This window comes from Aspergillus viridinutans (genome assembly GCF_018404265.1).
Source record: "Aspergillus viridinutans IFM 47045 DNA, scaffold_5, whole genome shotgun sequence".
In the NCBI taxonomy this organism is placed as follows: domain Eukaryota; kingdom Fungi; phylum Ascomycota; class Eurotiomycetes; order Eurotiales; family Aspergillaceae; genus Aspergillus; species Aspergillus viridinutans.
This window is the reverse complement of record NW_025091221.1, coordinates 935,694-957,748: the sequence shown is the minus strand read 5'-3', so window position 1 is coordinate 957,748 and position 22,055 is coordinate 935,694. Positions and strand designations below refer to the sequence as shown.

Sequence of the window (22,055 nt, the reverse complement as noted above, 5' to 3'; positions counted from 1 at the left end):
GATGCATTGAACGTTCTTGGTCAGATTCTACACTCGCATTCCTTCTTTCAGAGTATATAATTCTACCACAGCCCTTTTAGTGATGAGCATGATATTGTCAATGTAAATAATCACACTATTTTTCCAAACAGAACGACTCATTCTTTCTGACGGTGCCAAAGTAGTGTTCAGAATCTGTTACACCACCATCCGTAACTAGATCTGTTTCAAATTGATTTGCCAGTGTGGTTGGAGGGCATGCTTAGATTCATATAGTCGTGATCAGACGAAGCTTTCATTTCATCACATCTGTATAGATAGATATTATCATAGAAAAATAAAGTGAACATGGGTATCATCAATCTCCCAGATGAACGCGCAGAAACAGAGGCTCCGGGGAGCCTAGAGTAGTCGAGACAAAGACTGATATGTCACTTGCCCTCGGCACGCTCCACAAGCCGATCTTCCAGCCCCATAGGCTCCCATATGTCCTTCGCTTTCTTGTTTTGTACCCACACGACATCTCCCTGTACAAATGCGACAACTCCGCCCTTCCCGGTGGCACTGGCCGTAATGCGGAACAAAGGCTGGCCGTTCTGCGGGTGCGCTTCCCGCAGGGGCAGTATGACAAGACCCTGTTCCATGCACCATGATTCGAGAATATCCTTGAAGGCGATTTCCTCGACGACCTTGGGCTTGCGAGGCGGTGCAGGCGCCTCTGGAGCAGGGCGTGGTAGGTCTTCTGCGGGGGCCGGTTGCGCTGCGACGGTGGGGGCTGGCAGCTCGGTGGCGGGGTCATCCAGGCGGGACGCAAGGTCCATTTGTTGAAGACCTTTGTTCCATTCGTCGTCGACGACGGCGAGCTCGTTGATCTCTGCGGGGATCTGAGTGCGCCACCAGGTGAACCATTCGCCGACCTCTTCGAAGTTTGGATCGTGGGTAAGCCAGAAGTATAGGGTTGCGTGCCATTTAGGGAAGAACTCCGCCACCAAAAGAAGGCCAAGGACGTTGGGCTTGAAGAATCCTTTCCACTTAAGGATATCCTCCAGAGCAGTCAAGTCCTGATCTTGAGGGTTTACCTGGAAGTCGTGCTGCAGGTGAAACGCAAGTCGGGGTAGCAGGAGGTTACGTAGGGCAACATCGAACTCGGACCCCAGCGCGTCTCGCCAGAGTTCGATACCACTTATCAGACCCTTACGAACATCCCACGAACGCAGGATTTCACGGAACTTCTTTTTCGCGTCTGAGAGGAGACCCGTGGCTTGTCTTGGATTCGTGTGACGTTCGTCCAAGTATTGGAGCCAAGTGAAGAGCCACCATGGAGAGCGCGAGGCCTGATGGGAAGAGGGATGACGCCTGCTGCTGTTCTTGGGCTTCCACTCTTTCAGACCGCCGCTGAGCTTGGGAACGACGAGCTGGTCGAGCACGTTTGCGAACACGAAGTTTGGTAGGATCTCTTTCCAGGATACGATCAGTGATGTGGCAGGGGACGGGTCGAACACATCCCAGTCGTTAATGAGCGCAGAGCGGACTCGGGGGAGCCAAAGAGTGTAGATCATAGTTTCATATGGCGACGTCGCTTGCCTTGACACGGCTTCGTCATTTTTCTTCCTGCTCAGAAGGGGCTGAAGACGACGAAGATTGGATACAAGAAATGTCGGCTCTTGAAGAGGATCCCAATCCTCCATCGCTTGGCGGAAGAGGGGGTGAATAGCAGCGACCGCCGTCTCTGATAGTCGATACTCGTCGATCTCGCTTCGGTACTTCATCTCTATCGATTCGAGCTTGCTGGTCAATTCGTCAAATCGTGCAATCGTACTGTCTCCTTCGAAAATCTCCAGCTGCCCAATAGCGGTGATAAGGTCCGTGAGTTGATCCGTCTTGAGCTGATTGGTGTCCAGTTGTTCCACGATCTGAGCTTCCTCCAACTCAGCAAACTTCTTTCGCTCAGTCAATCCTTTCCATTCATCGGCAAAGGCTTCAAGGTCATGACGCGCTCGTCGTGCGATCTTCAAGGCCTCTCCTTCACCTTGATTGACAAACTCCAAAGGAGTCATCAGGCCGGCTGTGGAGGTCAGAACTCGCTGTTCCTTGCCAGTAGCATCAATCAGCGACTTTAACACGTTTGGCACCTCCAGACCATCCATGTCCGCCTCAATTTCGCGTGCGGTTCTGAAACGAGGTTTCGCTCGAGGGACCGGTGTCCCCGTCCCACTCCTGCTCTCCCGTTGACGCTCTTCCTTCTTTTTCCGTCGTCTCCTCCGTTCTTCATCTGAGCTGTCTTCGACGACTTCACCTCGGGCAGCTGCTTGTCGTTTCTCCTCCTCTCGAGCTTGTTTCGTTTTCTCGCGAACGGCACCCAACCCAGCGCCCGTCGGTCGCGCTTGCGCCTCGATCGGGTTGACGATACCCTGTCCACTTGCACCCAAACCTTGCCCTTCTTTGTAACCCATCTTAGCCATCATACGTGCAGCAAAAGAATTCCCTCCGCCGGTGGTGCCTTTGCTGGTATTGGCGTTTCCGCCTCGGGGGGCAGCGGTGGCTGACTGCACATTGTTATCCCAGGGATTGCGACGAGCACTTCCCAGGCCGAAAGAGGCAGGCGATTCGGAGCGTGAGGAAGCTCTCGCAAAGCCGCGAAAGCCTGTAGGAGGGCGAGCATCTTCCTCATCTGAGCTCATATCGACGACTTTACGCTTCTGGCCAGCGAATGACGAGGAGGTCGGTGACTCCATGGCCGGTCTAACGGGGGCAAATGCAATGAAATTACGTCTGAAAGTCACTGCCTTTTCAGTTTAACTGAGGGCGTGCAAAGTGAGGCTGATCAAATCTATGAAAAATCCATGAAAAAAGAGCTGGCAACGACGCCGTGTGATCGACTTCTAGAACATTGATGATAATAAAGTAATAAACCGTATCTGATTTCTTTCGTAATCGCTCGGGCGGTGACGGGGCGGGCAAACGAGAGCTCCGAGGGGAGAGAAACAATGACGTTTGTTCCCCATTCTCCTCCGAGCCGATTCTTCTCTCCTTCTCTCTTCATTTCTTCTTTTGTTTTGCCTTTGAGAAGCATCAGAATAGTTTCTGGTTTGTCTCTTTCATCTCTTCAGTAGACGACATCTGTCAATTACAAAATGGCCGCCTCTCTCATCCGTACCTCTGCGCGTACCGCCCTCCGCTCCGGAGCTTCGGCTGCTCCAAGAGCTGCTGCGAGCTTGACTTTTGCCCGGGGCAAGGCTACTCTGCCTGACCTGTCTTGTATGTTGGCTCCCCCTCATCAATGCATCCCTCGTTTCAAAATAGGAGCCTTTTTTCTTCGTCCAAAGTTCAATACCGACGCTGTGTCCGAGCTACACAATCTCACCTGTCACATATAACTCCTAGCGTAGCATTACAATTGCAGTCTCTGAATGGAACTAATCATGGATAACAGACGATTATGGTGCTCTGGAGCCTTCTATCTCTGGCAAGATCATGGAACTTCACCACAAGAACCACCACCAGACCTATGTCAACAGCTACAACCAGGCCATCGAGCAGCTGCAGGAGGCTCAGGCCAAGAACGACATTGCGTCCCAGATCGCCCTGAAGCCCCTGATTAACTTCCACGGCGGTGGTCACCTCAACCACTCTCTCTTCTGGGAGAACCTGGCCCCTAAGAGCTCTGGTGGTGGTGAGCCCCCGAGTGGTGCTCTGGCCAAGGCCATCGACGAAGCATATGGCAGCTTGGAAAACTTCCAGGGTAAGATGAACACCGCTCTGGCTGGCATCCAGGGAAGCGGATGGGCTTGGCTTGTCAAGGACAAGCAGACCGGACACATTGGCATCAAGACCTATGCCGTAAGTATAAGCATTCTGAAGGAGTGAATCCCAGGCAATTAATTTCAAATTAGAACCAAGACCCTGTTGTTGGTCAGTTCCAGCCTCTTCTCGGCATTGACGCCTGGGAGCATGCCTATTAGTAAGTGGCCCTTTCTAGCCCTGCCGTCCAATTCCGGTCAACAGTAGCTGATGCAAGCACAACTTTGCAGTCTGCAATACCAGAACCGCAAGGCCGAGTACTTTAAGGCCATCTGGGAGGTTATCAACTGGAAGAGCGTGGAGAAGCGCTTCTCCGCATAGACTATCCAAGAGCATTGTATGTTGACACAGCTTTGGTTGGAGCGTTATTTTGTTGGTTTGTCGCATGTGATTGTATAATGGTTTTCTGTATCTGATATAGCCTTAATCAACAAAGGCACCAACAACGGCCAGTCACTCTCGCAATTTTTACCTCATAGATTGTAGCCACAGTACGAGTCCTCCAGCTCTCCGGATAGTCGCGGATATAGTCTCCCGTAACAGCCGGTATTGTTACCGTACTGAGCTCTTTACGGCATCATCCAAGCTCCAAAAACGGAAATTCGATCCTCCAGGTCCGCTCCGCAGTATGACGAACATGTAGGGAAAAGAAGACACCAAGTCTTCAACTACCTCCCACTCATTGCCCGCCGCCTTTCCAGCAGGATGTCTGCAGAGAGTCCGGGACAGAAAAGTGGCTTTCGAGCCTTTTTAACAAACGCTCTGCGACCGAAGAAATCCCGCCAAGTTCTCCGCAAGAACACCGCATCCACACCAAATCTCCGAGCGGCTGCACAACTGAGCATTGCCAGCGATGAAGTCCCGGAAGTTCCTCCTCTTGCACCATTGCAAGCTCATCGGATCAAGTATCGGGAGAAAAATGCACTGGTGGATACCCAGCTAGGCGAGACTCGCGACCCTACGGCTATGCTACATACGATAGGCATTCTTGATACAGAAGATTCGGATGGCTTCGCATCAGACTTACAAAAAGATAATCGACCCCCCGGGGAGCCGATGATTGCAAGCTTATCACAAGATCTATGGGCGCTTGTTGCAGAGTACCTCAATCCGGCAGAGCGAGCCAGCTTAGCATTTGCCAGCAAGACGCTCCTCCTCCGCCTGTGCCGGGGGCCCTGGATGGCCTTGAACCTCCCCGAGAACCGCGAGTACAGAATCGACTTCCTAGTCCCACAGGACCGGTACCTACCCCACCATCTCCTCTGCATGCCTTGCGGCCGATACCACCGCCGCACGCTGGAAGGCCACGAAAGACTCGAGCCCGCAACGGTCGTCAACCCGCTCTACAACTGCCCGAACGCCCGCAACCCCCTCCTCCCCGCTCCACGCCACCGCATCACCCACTCCCGCATGCTGTACTTCACCTTCGTGCAGCTTGCGCTGCGCGCCCGCCGGTTCGGTCCCTCCTACGGCATCCCCCTCGACTCCCTCTCCCGTCGCTGGCGACGGGACGGCTGGTCCCACCACACGCGGTACCACATCCACAAGGGCAAGCTGCTGATGCGGGTGGTGAGCTCGACGTTCGCAGACCCAGACATGGCGCCCAGCTCGATGCGCCTGCTCCTCTACTCGCGCGAGGACTACTGGCCGTACTTCTCCGCGTGCGCGCACTGGCGCGACGGCGAGCTCATGGACGTCTGCAAATGCGCGCTGGGCCACGTCCCCAAGCCCCGCGCCACAGCCGGCCTGCAGAGCCTCGAGCACCGCGCCAAGGACATCTACCACGGCCGCACGTACAACCCCAACGAGTTCGCGACCCTGTGCCCCAAGTGCCGCCCCATGCGCCGCTGCCCCGACTGTCCGTCCGAGTACATGGTCGAGATCAAACTGACCGAGGACCGGTCCGAGCCGCGGAGTCTGCGCTTCCGGCATGCGATCGTGGTGACGAGGTGGTGTGATCTCGGCGATGGGAGCTCGCCGCATGGCTCGCGCGAGTGGGGCGCGTGTAATGGCGAGCTGACCGGGTATGACTCGTTTGCGGTGCTGGGGAAGCGGTCCATCTCCGGGGTGTTTGAGTCGGCGTTCACGGATGATCATATACCGGGGCAGAGGATCGTCTCGATGAATCCGAAGGGGAAGCGGCTCGGGGAGGCGGGGAATAGCTGGTATTGAGTGTTTGTTATTTTCTCCCCTAATTCTGGGGCTCCTGCACGGCTGTAATCATTGGTCATGGCGTATGAAAGGAAAAGGAAAGGAGTCTGGTCCGGATAATTGGCTGCATTTTGGGAATGATATAGACTGGGTTTGGTTTTCTAGAGCGGTATTTGGGACAAAATCTTACAAACGTTGAATTCGTTATGAATAATCCTAGCTACCTCAATAGTCGACAAGTAAGTTCTGAAATAAATAGAAATGATCGTCTTCGACAAGCTCGCCCTTGAAGTCAAATGAAATCGTCATCATGTGCGACTTGTGAGAAAGCAGAGAGCAAGTCGTCCTGAAAAAGACTCGCCGTGCAAAGGCGTACAAAGGGACTTAAAATCAAAAAGAGAGGTGGTGCACTGGTGATAAGTTGGCAGACCCGCTGAACCATAACCAGGACAAAAAGCAGAAAGACGCCCAAATGCTTAGTATACCGTCAGAGATGTATCATAATTCGATAGTAAATAACGCTTGCATTCCATGAAAACCGCCCATGCAATCGGTAGTCGTACAGTCCAACATGAATATCGGAAGGAAAGGCTCGTATCGGAAGGAAAGGCTCGGGTATCAAAGCAGGTCATAAAAGTCATGCATGAGATACACGCGACGTGAAAGAGAATTTAAAGTAGCATAGGACGGGTCATGTATTCCCAGATTTGGGTACTTTTTCATTGCTCCGCCGTATCCTTCAAGATCGACGGGTTCTTCGCTCAATATATCGCGGCCGACGTGTCAAATCGTCGTCTTCTTGCTTTTGAGCCATATGTCTGGCGGAAGCTGAGGTATCTTGAAAAGCCCCATATGCACCGACGCTCTTCGCTGCCTCGGGCAGGGCATTGGAGCTGTCAGGGCCCCATCGTGACATTGGCCGTTGCTTGGTGGTAGTCTGCGTAGTTGCCGTCGAGTCTGCTCCAGCTTTCTTATGGTGAGAACCACTTCCGATCGAACCTTTCATCCAACCAAAGCCAAAGATGCCAAGGGAGCTACGTCTCTTATGCCCCTTGCTGGCGGACGTTGACGGCCTGGCCGTTGATGAGTGTGACCAGAAGTTCGATTCTGTGAAAGAATGGGGAAGAGTCCTGCTGGGGCTGCTTGCAGTATTCGCAACAGCGTAGGTCGGTGCCGATACGCAAAGCTCCCCATGAACCCGTTGCGGAGCATCCACAGCCTCGACGGTCTTGGCTATCTTTGGCGGTTCCATGAGCCTGGCTTTGCGAATGACAGGGGAGGGCGCACCATCTCCACTGTCCTCAGAGTCAGTTATTGGGGATGGCTCAAGACGACGAGGTTGCGCCAAACGGCCCAGGAATGGGGGCCGAAGATTGATACGTCGTCGGTGTTCCCGTTCTTGATGTACAGGCTGTGTATTTGTATCTGATGGAGGCAAGGGAAGCGTGGGTACTTCTGGGACTCCCGGGTCTCGGAGAGTCGAGTCCACACTATGCCTACGAGTTAGGAACGTAGATTGGCTGGGAGCCCTTGCTCCGGCCGCTTTAGAAGGATTCGGCGGAAGGCCGGTATAGGTCTTTGTGTTTGAAGACCTATTCTTCGTAGGCCGAGGACCTGGCTTTGCCGCCTCGACCCAGTCTTGAGGAGTCAAGGGCGGCGATAGAGATGTCATGTCTGCTGTTGGCATTTGAGTTGTCGGGGCTGGCGGAGAGTAGTAGTTCTTCTCCATCTTTGATATGACTTTCTCAATTCCCACAGAGTTGAAAATAACGTCATCAACATCGCTGAAATAACGCATACTTGGTTTGGGAGAAGCTAGATCAAACACGTAGTTCGTCTTGGATGGGAGGCCGTTCAAGGGGAAGATAGCCGGGGTCGCTTCGCGCTCTTCAGTACTAAGACGAGGGAGAGCCACATCACTCAGCGCAGGGTCAATTCTTTCCAAGTCTCTATGATCGGAACTTTTCGTCGTCAGCTCGCCCGCAGACCGTGGCCGGCCAAGTTTTCGGGGGGCAGAGAACTGCTGGTAAGGCTGAAGCTTCTCCCTGGCGCTACTGCCATTCGATCTATTCGTCCCGGACGCACAGGCCGTACTCATTGTGTCTGGAGTAGGGGGTAATTTTGACCCTCCAAAAACATCATCCAACCGTAGCTTCTGGCGAGGGGCGGTTGAGAACATGCCGTTTTTGATAGTGCAGTCGTCAGCTTCCCTTGAAGAATTGGTGCGAGCTTGGTCCCTTTCTTTTGGGATCCTTCTTGTCGGAAATAGTTCCACTTGAGGCTGATTCCAACTAGAGCTGCGAATATGACCGCTTGCCTGTATTTCGCCTTTGGGCTTCGGGGTAGTCTCACTTGTTCCCACTGATTTTTCCTGATGGACTGGAGTGTCGACTTGGTTGAAAAGGGGCGCCTCGTTTATAGTGTCATAGGGCATGAGCTCGCTACATTCACTGAGAGCACTCAATCTGGGCGACTCTGGTTCCATGGTTTCAGTCATCGAGTTCATGCTCTCCGTCTTCGTCATAGCGCTTCTCGCAGAGCGCGAAATATGTTCAGAGGTAACATAGAGACTGCGTAGAGCTGCGGTGCTCTGCTGCTCTTCACGGAGGAATGAAGGAGCCCTGGTGAGAGAACGACTTTTCGAAGAAATTCGGTGGTTGTCCCCTTGCACGGCGGCCTTCTTAGATGAAGATCTCTCCGGTATATCTGGAGTGACACAATTCTTAGGTGTAGCTGCGTCTGGCCCATTGCTGGACGAAGGACGAGCTGTAGAGGCTCTGGACGAAAGGGTACTAGCCTCCAGCTCCTCCACTCTCGCTTCAAGTTGACAGATCAATTCCACGGCTTCTGTGACCGCCTGGTCTCGCTTATCGATCTCTTGTCGGAGCTGCTCGTTGGACTCGCGAAGTCTCTGATTGTCCTCTTCCACATCACGAAGCTCTTGCAGTTCCTCTTCTAAATCGCGCATGCGCTGAACGTCTTCCTCTAGCTGCTGCATACGTTCCAGTTTTTTCTCCAAGACGGCCATCTGCTGCGCGCGATGGAAGATGTCAAGTTTCAGGTCAAAGTTTTGTTTGTTAATTTTCGAAATGTACTGGCTGGGCGTCAATTTATGCCTTGACTCATGAATCTTCTCGTGGGTAACTTACTTGGTCCATCTCCCTGAAGCCCATCTCTCGTGGCTGCTTGAGACCCGCCGATAGTGCGCTATTAATCTTGCGTTGTCTCTCAGAGCCCGCATCTTCCTGGGACTGGGACTGAGTCTGGGTTTGAGATTGTTGAGAGCGTTCGGGTGTACGAGGCGTGTACTCTGCACAGTCGTCTGGAGGAGGAGGACCCCGCGAAACTCGAGACGCACGTTGCTCTCTTAAAAGGTCTTGTAAAAGCGTAGACGAAGGGTTCACTAAAGGTGTAGAAGCAGGTTCCGGGGTCCCTGTCGTACACAGCAGTTGTCAACATTCTCTTCTCCATGGTGCTACAAGTTTGCGGAGTGCAAGAAAAGCTCAACTATAATTTGTACCTGATCTGGACCCATGCTTCCTTCGTGCGGCACGAGGCGTTCCAGTCAATGGAGACTGGCCGTTGAGCCAGGACGTTTCTGTGTATACCCGTCAGCACCAAGATACTCTTGTAGAACTCATGCACGCTTTACCAGAATCCAATCGCGACGGACTATTCATAGTGGACGTGCCCTTGACACGAGCAAGCGCCGCAGGAATTGGGGGATCGGATTTGTCTGTGGAACACAGCGGTCAAGTCAGTTCTTTTGTGTATTTCAAACGCGATTTGCGAAATCAAGGGCGCACCTACCGTTTGAACAGTGTCTCAGGAATGCTGTACGGCGAGCAGGGACAGGCACAGAGGAAGAGGGCTCGAAGGAGTGTCGCAGGGAAGAAGGGGCAGTTGATTGCACGGAAATTGTGCTACGCCGCTGGGGTTTCGAATCCATGCCGATGAAATGTAGACAGGAGCCACTCAGCTAGCTAGCAAGCACAATGCAGGATCCGACTAATTTGCAACGGGACGGCCAGCCGTGTGTCCTCCAGGGATGGCAGAACTCTTCATCAAATTGAGGAAATCACTTCATCGATCCAGCAAGGGTTGACTCAAACAGCGCTCGCGATACGGAGTACAGGCAGATTGGCGATGCGAGGGGCCCAGACTTTGAAACTGGAGGCGCAATGATCAACGAGGAGAAAGACCCGTGGGTCCAACTAATGCAGGAGAGAGGAAGATGGTGATGATACTGGAGAAGCACAGCGTACGTAGCCTATTGGCACAATATCAAGTGAGGGGAAGATGAAGAGGATGATGACAAGCGCCTGTGACGAGTCAACTGTGAGTCCGTAGATCTTTAAGCTAAGCAAGCAACGGAGATTCCCACGATATGGAGTCTGGTTGGGGAATGTCAGGTGTTGCCATGCGACCGATTGTCATGCATTCAAGCAGTGGCTGATCTATTGATTTTTATCCCTTGAATTGCGGTTGTTGTCACTCTTCGTTGTATTGTCGATATTCATCCTCATACCTCAGATAATACAGGCAATTGAGTTCATCACCATTCACTTCTGCTGTCAGGATATCAATTCCTGGAGAAAGTGAAGCTCTACCCTGAGTTCCCCTTCCTGGAGGATCAAAGAAACCACCATGGGGTTCACCTCTTGCCAATCATCTTTGGCGCTTTTTTGCTAGTGTCCACTAAAGAGTAAGGTACCTTAAGCACTGAGACTAAGGTACGGCTAAAATCATGGTAGCCTTTCATCCTGTCAGAACTCAGGGGCTGGACTCTTATCGACTATTATCTTGAATAGGAGTCAACCTTGAAGTCTGCCATGGTCGCAAATATCCCTTCACCTTCGACTTGATTTAAAGATACTGATGCACTCAGCAATAGGAATGTATACTTCGAGCCATGATTCCTTCCTGCTCAATTGCTCAGGTACGGACTATCCAGTACCTGTACCTAGTAACAAAAGGAATATGACGCATCTTCTCAAAACCCCGTAGCCCCCACCAGGCGGGATGAACCACAAATTGCCCATGTGCGGTACGCCAGATCTACCTATCTTGCTTCGAAATATATTCAGCCATAATTGCGTTAAATATGTACAAAATGCTCATATCCAATTGTGTCCTGCAAATTTAGAGACCCAATGGACTGGGTTGCTACTACGATTATCCATACTAAGCACACGGCGACATTGGGCTCCTCTTCCCTGGGTTTACTGACGACAATTGATGGCCCCGAAAGCAAGTATTCTGATGATGTGCTACTCAAACGATCTTGTAAATATTGGATTCCAAAAAACACAGACAACCATGACCTGCATGGTGTCCAGCATTACATGAGTCAATGTCGAGCCAATCTGCTAGAAATTGGGGCTGATTATTCGGACAAACTGATATCTTGACGCTCATGCTTTGAACATCCTACCCCATGCACCTACGAGATGAGATCATCGAATCAATATCTTGGATTTCTATCATGAACTAATCAAAAAAATTACCCTTAACACACTAAGAACGAGCACAGCTCAGTCCTTTACAATCTTTGAAATTGGCTCTATCATCTCTTCTTGGCCTCCCCCGCCCAGATTCGTGTCTCCTTTGCACTATCATGGGCCACCCGGAACACTAGTTGAAGATAGTCATTAGCCGAGAATTGCATGTCAGGGGATTAATTCACATACACTGCCTTTCCGTCTCATCAAGTCCTCGAAGAAAATCTGCACCCTCCCCTAGAGCACCTTTGGGGTTATGCGCGTGGTCAGCAATCTCCGCTGCGCGCTTTTTGAATGTCTACCAAGACCAAAATTAGCAGAGAAAGGTAGAGAAATTCATCAACTCCACGCAGCCTGGTAGATTTATACGTACGTTGATCAGAACATCCACCATCTCTTCCTCTTCAAAGAGGTCGAGCACCCGCTCGCTCAGACTGTAGAAGTGCGGTGCCAATGAGCGCAGATCGACGGTTCGGGGATCGGCTTTCAGCGCATTGATTACTCGGTCTGATAATGCTGATGGAAGGTCAAGTGTAACTAATCGTGAGGTCCCCAGACGTGCTCTTTCTTCGGAGTTAGCGCGAATCTACTTCATCAATAGCACATGTTGCGCAAGATCCTGACCCAATTGACAACATCACGCCCAGCCATAACGGGAGATCAATTCGAGTCCCTGCCTTAATCTATCCAATCGTCAGATTCTGAGTTCTTCTCGCCGGCCATTATTATTCACATTTTCTCCAGGATTGCCCTCCAAGATGCCAAGCCCGGGCACCTCAAGTTCAAATGTGCAGGGCAGTTTCTGGTATGCAATCGTTAGATCAAGAAAACGTAGTCAAGGTACCGACTGGCATACTTGAGCGTCTGTCAGAATGGAGTCAACGTCATAGTAGGACATTTCGAAGTCTTCTCTGAGTAGTACGATTGTCAAGATGCCAATTTTAAAAGCAATGACTGGTCTATCTTGCTCAGTGGCGCGTACCATTGTCGCGTGGTCACGTGACGATTATACTTGAGATTCTACTCGGTACTTCTTGGCACTTCTTCATAATCATTTGACCGTCGTGTGCTTCACTTGGCTATCTCAAGGGCGTCATGAAGTAAGTTTGACAATCTGTAGCTAAAATTAATGGCATTATCACGACACTCCCCAAGCTAGGTTCAGTAGGTCCTCTGCCACTGCGCGAAAGATATGGTTGCCAATCTTGGACCATCTCGAAGCATACCGCGGGCGGCTGGAATCATCCCAGAACTATATGCATACACGACAACACAGTCAACAAGGAGGGCCCTGAATGACGATGTTTATTGAATGCAGATTTTGAAGTCGACGACGGATAAAGGACGACATCTTGCAGCTTGCAGCTTAGTCTAGAGGATCTGACAAGCGAATTCAAAGTTTTCGATGTCTCACTACCGAAGGTACACCGTACCGAGACCAGAGCTCACAATGAACCTATGTGAACATTGATCTTTTTGTTCCTTTGCCTTCATCACAAACTCAATGGGATTCTACTCAAAGAGTCGCAAGTCAACGGATTTAGGTTGGATTGAAGTAGGCGGACTGATATAGATACAGACGGCCAGAGAAAGAGAGCATGAGGTGTCGGTTCGAGGAAGAACGGTTTTGTTACCATTTCAGACGAACCAGGAGGTTCTAGAACTGGGGATTTTCAGGGCCAACCATAGGGTGTTTGTTATCTAAAATAGGTGCGACTCCACCAGGCGGTCACACTGCGAACATGTCTTAGATACTGGGAATTGTCTATCTATTATTATTCATGGATTCGAATTCGAATCATCTCGATGCCGTGGGTCTTAGGCTGATGATACCCAGATAGGTACGGAGCAGCTACTCTACCATCCTGATCATGCCTTCTGTAGGTAGCTATATAACCATTGTCGAGATAGCTCGGCAGATAAGACCGCCAACAATGCTGAATCACAACTTAAGCCTATCATGGTATCAATACAACGACATGCCGCATTTTGATTGTTCTCTGAGCTTATCGCTCGAATCGTACCTGGTTCCTGAACCCTAACATGACGGCGTGGAAGCGGAAAATTGGTGAGGGCACGTTGGAATACGTCTACGGTACCACTATTCCTTCTGTTTTCGGATAGAGTGTGATCTGCCGAGAGTTAAAATCTGTTACCAACCGTCTTGTCCCCGAAATTAATGCGTAGCCATGTAGTCTGAACTCAATTCTCTGTGTTTAGGTAGGACAGCTACCTTGTTGTTTGTTAGTGTCTCCAAGTCATATCTACCATCATCGCATGGCTTGGCGCTGGGTTTTAAATGAGCGCTAGCTACGAGTAATCGGGTCTAGCCTAGGTATTTAGTTCTCGTCCGCTGATTCTCACTGGCTAGGAGGCATCTAATATCTTGAGACTAGGAGCTGCTAGACCCCTCTCTAAGTTCTAAGATGTCTGGAAAACCATCGCCCTTCTCCAGTTCCTTGTTTTTGGGAAGACTTAGAGTAAAAAGGTGGCTCTGACTACATCATAACCTGCAAGACTTTTTTCTCTGCTCCATTGTATGCATATATTCGAATCAAGTCACATCGCAATCCAGAGATGGGCCTAACCTTACGTAGTACCAGTTAAACCCTACCTTACCTGCCTAGGTACCCCAGGTACCTAGGTACCTACGTACTTGGGTTGTAAGTGTAACGGCAGTGTAATATTCATGCAAGCGGTATGGGGACTAAATAGGTGCAACAAGCACCTAGGTATGTACCTAGTTCCTTTTCATCCAAATATAGCACCTGTATCCTGATAGCCGGAGACAAGGTCTTACAATCTCATACATACATGCGTCGCTGCGAAATCTAATTTAATTTATCGAAGATGGGACGTTCAATCAGTCAATTCATTATTCCTTCTCCAACGCTCAATCTAGTCCACATCATCTTTTTCTCTCTCTCCTTTAGAAGCTCCCTATTATTCTTTCTTTTCTTTTGTTTCTCACCCTCCTTCCTACACTCTTAGCTTGCCCCTATCTTTCTATTCCTCCTCTCATATTATCACTCGCCTCCTTTGAGAAAGTATTGCATCTGATACGCTCCTGTGCACTGCTGCATGAGGGTTGCCTTATCTCTTTCCAAAAACTCTCAAGCAATTATCGATAAATCCCCCTCACGTCCACTAGACCTTACCGGCCGCCTTGTGCTCTTGATGGCCCTTGGGGACGACCACTACTTGTCCACCACCAAACAGAATGGCTTACAACGCCGTTTCCCAGGCCGACGTCGAAGTGGCCTCCAACGCGACCGATTCTGACGCCTCCCGCAGTCCATCGCCGCAGTCGCAACAGCGCCCCACCTTTCAGCAGCTGCCCCTAGGTACAGACCATATCGGAGGAGGGAGTTATCTACAACCAGCAAAGACCGCAGAGGACACTGGGATTGGCAGCTTGAGCTCCATGTTACGGTCCATGACATCGACCAGCTACGACATGGTCGAGGAAGACGACTACGAGGAAACGAACCTTAGTGCAGATCGACGGTCCGACTATCTTCGTCGCGTGATTCCTCCGCTCGATACTACTTCCAAGCCACAAGTGCAGACAGACTCCGATGAACCACCCCTGCGGACTCCGATCACCGATACGCCTGTACCTCTCAGTCATCCGACGCCAGATCTTCAATCCTTACAAGGAGCGTATGTCACTAATGTGGAGAGGTTGGAGAGAACTGCGGAACGCTTGAGCTCGAGCTCGGCGGATATTGCGAGCGAGATTCGAAAGATGAATCTCGAGCAGAAGAGGCGCTCGTGCAGCTCCGTCTCCAACTCTGTTCTCCAATACAACACGGAAGGTTCCCCCTTGAGGAACAACGTTTCCAGCCCTCAGGGCTCCACTCATTCGGCGTCTCGTTTGGCGCAAGTGTCGGAAAGTGGAAATGAGCGTATTTTCACCCAGCCTGCGCTTGGGACTGCCCTTGAGCACATTCCTCCGCCTCAAGAGACCTTCTCGCCCCAGTCCGCCGCCGATTTTCCTGATCGACACGGTCATGGTGCAGGCTACGAGATTGGGAGGCCTTCGTCTGTAGCTTCTGGCAACACCTTTCAACAAGCGAGAGTTCTGTTCACTGATTTTGACGGCGTTCATTTTGTTGACAGCGGTTCGGACCCCATGCGCCATGTGTCGCTGACCAGACCGCCTCTCGCAAGTAGCTCCGAGTCGTACAAGGAACCACAGGCTGGAAATAATATGGTATACTACCCTGCGCCTGTTCCGATGATGTTGAATTTACCGCCCCGGCTATCGCAAAGCCGTGATGCGGAACGGGAACGGGAGAAACGTCGCACCCAGCTCCTCAGCACAGTTGCTCCGGAGAACAGAAAATCCGCTCCATGGCTGTCTGGACAAACTCAAGAGGAGGCGAACGGCCAGAAAAATCACAAGGATTTGCCTCCGCAACTTCGAGCGAGCGTCTTCTTCGACACGCCGGCCGCACCACTGGAAATCGAGGTGAAGCAGGCATCGGCCGTTGAAACGCTTGAGAGTATACTGGATGCGTCCGCGCATGCCCCTGTCACTGCCTTCACAGAACATCCCTTCGCTGGAAACCTAGGGTCAGATGTATATCGGAGCGCCAAGCCCAAGTCGTCCCATCCGAATCTCTCCGAACAAAAGAAGAAACGTGCATCTAGAACCAATCTCATCTCTGAGTATCACGTTTCCAATCCTGACCTCAGAGCGGCCTCCATCGCATCACATCCATTACATAAGCAAGCTGAAGCAGACGCTTCAGTTAGACATGAAGATGCCGCTCCACATGTGGATGATGATGCTTACGATGAGAATTCAGAGAGCGATGGTTCCGAAACAGGCGATGAAGAATCGGAGGAGGAGGAACCAGATTTCGAATACACAGGACCCCCGAATACTCTGCTAGCAGAGCTGGAAATGCGAAAGCAGGAACTTAAACAGCGGCGGCGGACAGCCGCTGTCTCCAATGGAATGCACTCCACCCTTCTTCAGCTTGAGGCTGTCGCCCAGAAACAAAGTGAGCACAGGCGACAGAGACCGGTTACATTAGCTTGGGAAGATCCCGACGTTCACAAGCACGAGGAGGATGAGGATGAAGACGTTCCCCTGGCCGTGCTATTCCCTGAGAAAGCCAAGGTCCCCGACGAGGCCAGACCGTTAGGTCTCATGGAGAAAAGGGAATTGGAGGAGAGTGAGCCGCTGAGCAGACGTCGCGCGAGGCTCCGAGGAGAGCCCTTACCGTCAGCCGGTCTTGATAAGCGCCCAGCCACCATGTACGCTCAAAATATGACGGAGCCCGTGCAGCCCGACAGCGGAGACGAGGAGGAGACCCTAGCGCAGCGCCTTAAGCGGTTAAAAGCCAAGGACCGCACCAGCACTGTCGCAGAGAGCGAGTTTGCGAGTGAAATTCTTGCCGAAATAAGCCATCTACACGAGGACGAACCGAAGAACGAGGAAACTGAAGCCGCGCCGGAAGACGAGACGCTGGCCCAACGACGAGAGCGGCTTCGAAGGGAGGCCGCCGCTCAGAAGAAGTCGACTCAAGCTCCAAGATACCGGAGAAGTATGGCGGACATCCTTCATGCCTGTCCGATCAGCGTCGGGCAACCGCCAATGAACGAGCTTGCTGCTCGTCACGGACCGACCCATCAGCGTTCATACGACAACCGTCTATCAACACAGCAACTGCCGTTAAATTTTGGGAATCCAGCTTCGGCAGGATTTGCGCAGAACCAGGGACTAGCGGCGGCGAACCCTCAGACTTTTGGGATGGTGCACCCGAATACATTCTACAGCGATGCTCTCTTGGGGATGAATCATTTGAGCTATGCTATGCCTCATAACTACCATTCCAAAGTCCTACAGACAGTGACCGATAATGGCCAGCGGGAGATCATTGATCGCTGGAGGCAGAGCATCAGATAACTCTCCCCTAGCGACCTCAGTCTTGCTTTTGATGCTGTTGTTTCTTTCATTCTTTTACACTCTTGCATCTGATTCTAAGCGGTATGCCATGGTTGTGATGCATTGAAAGCATAAGCCCTCATTGTATTGGTGATATCCATGTAGATCAATCTCTTCACAGACCTTTATTCAAGTGAAAACCTTTGTCTTTGATGAAACTGCGGCTCTGCAGCACTCCGTATGCAGGTATGCCCTGCATTTACTTTGCGGATGTTACAACCAAAGCATGACTGATCATAGAAAATATAACTATTTCAATACAGACTGTGAGGTTGATGGATGTTAAGAGTCAAAAATAGGTGCTGCCTAGCTAAACCACAATTATTAGACTTTTGTGCTGAAAGTTTGGGCTGACTCGTTGATGATGATGATTATCCGTTTTCGGATGATAGGTAGACTACCTAGATAACGGATGACATTCCTACTTCTACCGTTTCTGTCAACAGCAACAATAAATAATGGAATAACACTCTCATGGCTAACCCCTTAGTCAGTTTTCATTATTGGCAATTGTTCTTCTCATGATCCTATCCTTTATCATGACTTTTGGATGACTATATCATTTAAATACCGGATATTTACCAGTTCCCCCTCCTAATCTAATACTTAATTTCCCCCTCCATTGTCTCCTCTGCTTGTTTAACTATTGTTAGAACAGTGACCCCGTGCACGGCCGAGACGAGCCCCACAGCTCTATATATTGATTTTATCCGCTTTGCAAAGCTCAACAGGACGCGAACGACAAATTTGAAGGCAGAATGGATGATTTCTATGAGTCCTGAACGGAGCGACCACTCATAAGGAAGCACTGTAGGGGCTGGGGCGCCGATAATCATGCCACCATCCACAGTCTTCTCCTACTGGCGTCGTGAACATCGTCGCTCAAGTGCACCTCCCATCGCATCGTCCGGACAGGCCTCGTCAAGAGGCAAAAGCAACGGCAACCCTCCTCAGCTCCCGGTTATTCAACACACGCCGATTCTTGCGACGACGATCGAGGAATCATCTCCGTACCCCGATGCGCTGACTCCCCTTACTTCGAGCGAATACTCGCCTGCAGATGGCGATACTGATAAGGGACATGGTGTGGGTTCTACAGTCTCGACCGATTGGCCGTCATCTGCTGCGACCAACCTGGCAGTACCGTCCTCTACTTCGGACAAGCAAGCGCGGCCTCAATCCAGTCCGGAAGGCCGTGAAAAGAACTTGGTTCTGATTGCTCAGCCAAACTCATCGCAAGTGTCCATTACGGCTTCCCGTCCCGAGTATGGCGATAGTGATTCCTCGAAGCCGAACTCGCCTTTTCGGCTGTCCTTCGGTAAAGGACTGCTGAACTCTCAGAATCAATCCTTCGACGCCAATATTAAGCGATCTCCGACGCCCGTGTTGACATCTACCGTTGACAAATCGAATACAATGCACAAGGAGTACAGGCCGGAAGGCTCGAGTTACCGTCGTCAAACGGACCGGGACTCGTCTGCGGAACATACCTCGCATAAATCTGGGAAGGCAATGCTTCACCTCCTCAACCCGATGTCTCTGCTGGCCCGGCGGCGCTCGTCACAGTTGGCCGGCCTCCGAGCGGAGGACATCAGCATCGGAGCTCGAAACGTGGTCCCCGCGATACCCGATGATTATGATCCTAGGATACGTGGAAACATCGTGCACGACTTCTCTGCCCCTCGTCCGCGCCGGAATTTTTCCACAGCCCCAGTGCTCTTACAAGATGCTGCAAGTCAGTATAATCCATACAGTACTCCGCAGACTGAGAACGTGTCTCATCCGCATGGGAAGGATGCAGTAGTTCAATCAAGCGAGCACAGGAGGAAACACAGTGAATACTCCCCAGTTTTCAAGGAGCACTTCGAGGACGATCAGAATGTGCTACAGGTTGACAACAAAGCCTATTTACAGTCGTCTCTTCTCACAAACCCGTCTCTTCGTAGCGATGATCGATCGGTCCCTGTATTTGCAAGGCGACTCCCGTCGCGACTACCTGATCATGAGGAGCACCCTGAGGAATCCATCCCTCACCAGTCCGAGCCCCGAGCAGAACCGCCAAGCAAAGAACAACCAGCGGTCCAGCAAGATTCAGATACAATTGAAATAATACCCCATCAGCCTTCTGGCCTGCCGAAACATTTCAAAAGCAATGCATCCCGATTCAGCTTTGACATGAACGGAGTTGAATCGTCAGCACAGGAGAAGCTTCTGGAAGAAAAGCACAAGGAGAAAGAGGCGGCTCGCAGGGCCAAGGCACAGCTCGAAGATAGGGAATACAGTGACGTCGACGACGCTTATGATAATGACCTTTTGGATGACATTGACGGCTTGGAAGAAAGGATTCCTGGGGTCAACACCGACGCCGAAGAAGATGAGTTCAGTGGATTCTCCGGCCCCGGGGCCGCATTGACTACCTCATGGTATGCGCCTGGCCTTTCACCAGTCGTCGCGAGCCCCATCAGCGCCCCGGGTTTTGGTCCGGCAGTCGATTTTAATCTACAGTCGGATCAAGGCGGCGCTCCTCAGTTATCAGACCTTTCTGTCACCGAAGACAAAGTCGCTTCGTTTCCCCCGACGACATCCCTTTCAGAATCGGCAGCGGTAGGATGCTCAATGCATACGGGAACTCGTTCTTCTACGTCGCAGCTAACTGAAGAGGACGACGACTTGTACTTTGACGACGGGGAATTTGGCGACCTGGCTGCTGATGTAGGCGGCAAGACATTTGACGAATCGATTTTCGATGACGAATCCAGTCACTTGTATGCTCACAAGACGGCGGCTGTACAGGCTGTGCCGGCTGATCCAGCCACAACGGACCAGACGGAAGACAAGTCTAGATCAAAAGAAGCACCTGAATCCCATAGCCTGAGTCCCGAGCTAGATCAGAAAGATGGTCTTAAGCACGCACCGAGCGTTGCTAGTGATTTCCGAGACCGAACAGGTGCCAGATATGGTGGACTTGACACTGAAATGACTCATAACCTAACAACAACAACAACAGAATCTCATGGAGGGGTCTTATCCGAACATAACCTTGAGGTCTTGCACAACGCGCTGGAGAAGGCTGCCAATGAGACAGCCGACATGGACAGATTCAAGCGTACCACAAGCGCGAGCGAGAGCTCCCTGGGCCAGGACAGCGTTGCCAGAACGAACCAGACTATGGACTCCTATTCAGGGCTCGTCTCAGACGACAGCCGTCTGAGCCAAGCTGTGGATGCAATGGGCTTTGAAGAGGTATTTGACGATTTCAACTACGACGACGATGATGCCTTTTACGATGATCCTATCATCGCTGCTGCCAATGCTGAGGCGCTGGAAAACGACGACGAAGGTTTCTATGGGCAAGAGTTTGGGTTTTACGCCCAGGCTCATGGGGTGTACAGCTCAGAACTTACCAACGGGGGATACTTTGGTCCGCGTGGCATCGAAGGCATTTCGCGTAACCACAGCAGCCGAGGCAAATTCAGAGAACCCAGTTTGACTCCTATCACTGAACGAAGTGAATGGAGCACGCGGAACTCGGTCATTTCATTGACAGCGCACGGGACGGCTCACTCCAATCCCGCCCTCTCTGGTCCAGGACTGGCGCAACTTGTTGATATGGGTACCATGGACGACGAGCTGTCCCTGAGCGCCCTGTTGAAACTGCGGCGCGGTGCCTGGGGTGGCAGTAATGGAAGTCTTCGTAGCAGCAGCGGAAGCCCACCACCTCACCATCACTCATCGTCGAATCGCGCGAGCTTCACGGCCTTTTCTGATGTGAGCCCGACTGTATATACGGTTCCTCCGGATTACCTCTTTGGAGGACCAAGCGCGGCTGAATCGCCGATCATAAGACCAACAAATGGAGATGTTCCCCAACGAATGGACCAGTCGGTATTTGGAGGAGCGGACTCGCAAATGAATCCTGAAGAAGCTGTCCCCAGATGATGCAGTCCGTCCACCCCAACGAGCCTGCCGAGCTAAAGATATCACGACACGGAGGAGAAGCGTGGCGAGTACATATGCATGATTTATACCCCCAATTTTACATCTTTCTTGGTTTAAATGGATTCATGCTGACCGAGTGTCTATACTTGCTTTATGCCGTTTTCCTCTCTCCAGGTCTTACCTAGTCCTGACAACCTATAATTACTTAGTTTCTCCCTCTCGATGGGGTAAATTGACAATCTACTGTATACATAATTCGATGCACCCCTCAGAATCTACTGCCTGTAGATGGGTTCTGATGCGCCTCAAAAGCTAATGGCCCAAGAGTGATCGAATCTTCTCGATGATAGCTCGTGCATACAGATGAAGTCATAGTATGGATTTTCTGTCCTGTCCTGAGGATTACTATGAGTAAATTAATCCATGGCGATGATTGGCCTGCAAGTCCATCCGCAAAAACCCGGAGCGGGAAATGTTCATACCCGCCCTGTGGCGGTGCGTATTGCTCAATTCTGATTCGCGACCGGCGGCACTTGCCGCGCTGCAGCTGGCCGGCTGCGCGGCGGTGTGCTGAGTAAGCTGTGGCTGTTGTCAGGAGGACAGCAGGAACTGATCAGCCACATCCGCGCTGGCCGTCATACCCGTAGGCATTCGGCAAACCTCTTCTCCCAGTTCCATCGTCACTTGAAGTTGTCCTCTCTACTTCGGATCTCTCTCCCCTCTCT

The 22,055-nt window shown here is 51.3% G+C and overlaps 7 protein-coding genes across 7 annotated transcripts; 4 read left to right on the top strand and 3 right to left on the bottom strand.

Annotated features, from left to right (window-relative positions):
• Positions 1 to 410: 410 nt before the first annotated feature.
• Aspvir_007274 (putative G-patch domain protein (TFIP11)) lies at positions 411 to 2,714 on the bottom strand (the record flags this gene model as incomplete). The annotated part of the gene is made up of 1 exon (XM_043270456.1): positions 411 to 2,714. One exon carries the CDS (start codon positions 2,712 to 2,714, stop codon positions 411 to 413), a length of 2,304 nt encoding a protein of 767 aa, XP_043126391.1.
• Positions 2,715 to 3,113: 399 nt separating this feature from the next.
• sod2 (superoxide dismutase sodB) lies at positions 3,114 to 4,101 on the top strand (the record flags this gene model as incomplete). The annotated part of the gene is made up of 4 exons (XM_043270455.1): positions 3,114 to 3,237; positions 3,413 to 3,819; positions 3,873 to 3,940; positions 4,011 to 4,101. 4 exons carry the CDS (start codon positions 3,114 to 3,116, stop codon positions 4,099 to 4,101), a joined length of 690 nt encoding a protein of 229 aa, XP_043126390.1.
• A 384-nt stretch (positions 4,102 to 4,485) lies between these two features.
• Aspvir_007272 (uncharacterized protein) lies at positions 4,486 to 5,952 on the top strand (the record flags this gene model as incomplete). Its single annotated transcript, XM_043270454.1, has 1 exon — positions 4,486 to 5,952. The coding sequence occupies one exon, from the start codon at positions 4,486 to 4,488 to the stop codon at positions 5,950 to 5,952; it is 1,467 nt and encodes a 488-aa protein (XP_043126389.1).
• Positions 5,953 to 6,670: 718 nt separating this feature from the next.
• Positions 6,671 to 9,880, bottom strand: Aspvir_007271 (uncharacterized protein; the record flags this gene model as incomplete). The annotated part of the gene is made up of 5 exons (XM_043270453.1): positions 6,671 to 9,025; positions 9,081 to 9,364; positions 9,452 to 9,529; positions 9,584 to 9,667; positions 9,742 to 9,880. 5 exons carry the CDS (start codon positions 9,878 to 9,880, stop codon positions 6,671 to 6,673), a joined length of 2,940 nt encoding a protein of 979 aa, XP_043126388.1.
• Positions 9,881 to 11,497: 1,617 nt separating this feature from the next.
• psf3 (DNA replication protein PSF3) lies at positions 11,498 to 12,330 on the bottom strand (the record flags this gene model as incomplete). The annotated part of the gene is made up of 6 exons (XM_043270452.1): positions 11,498 to 11,565; positions 11,622 to 11,730; positions 11,806 to 11,995; positions 12,057 to 12,115; positions 12,166 to 12,234; positions 12,289 to 12,330. The coding sequence occupies 6 exons, from the start codon at positions 12,328 to 12,330 to the stop codon at positions 11,498 to 11,500; spliced, it is 537 nt and encodes a 178-aa protein (XP_043126387.1).
• A 2,322-nt stretch (positions 12,331 to 14,652) lies between these two features.
• Positions 14,653 to 17,352, top strand: Aspvir_007269 (uncharacterized protein; the record flags this gene model as incomplete). Its single annotated transcript, XM_043270451.1, has 1 exon — positions 14,653 to 17,352. One exon carries the CDS (start codon positions 14,653 to 14,655, stop codon positions 17,350 to 17,352), a length of 2,700 nt encoding a protein of 899 aa, XP_043126386.1.
• An 873-nt stretch (positions 17,353 to 18,225) lies between these two features.
• Aspvir_007268 (uncharacterized protein) lies at positions 18,226 to 21,330 on the top strand (the record flags this gene model as incomplete). The annotated part of the gene is made up of 1 exon (XM_043270450.1): positions 18,226 to 21,330. The coding sequence occupies one exon, from the start codon at positions 18,226 to 18,228 to the stop codon at positions 21,328 to 21,330; it is 3,105 nt and encodes a 1,034-aa protein (XP_043126385.1).
• Positions 21,331 to 22,055: the final 725 nt, after the last annotated feature.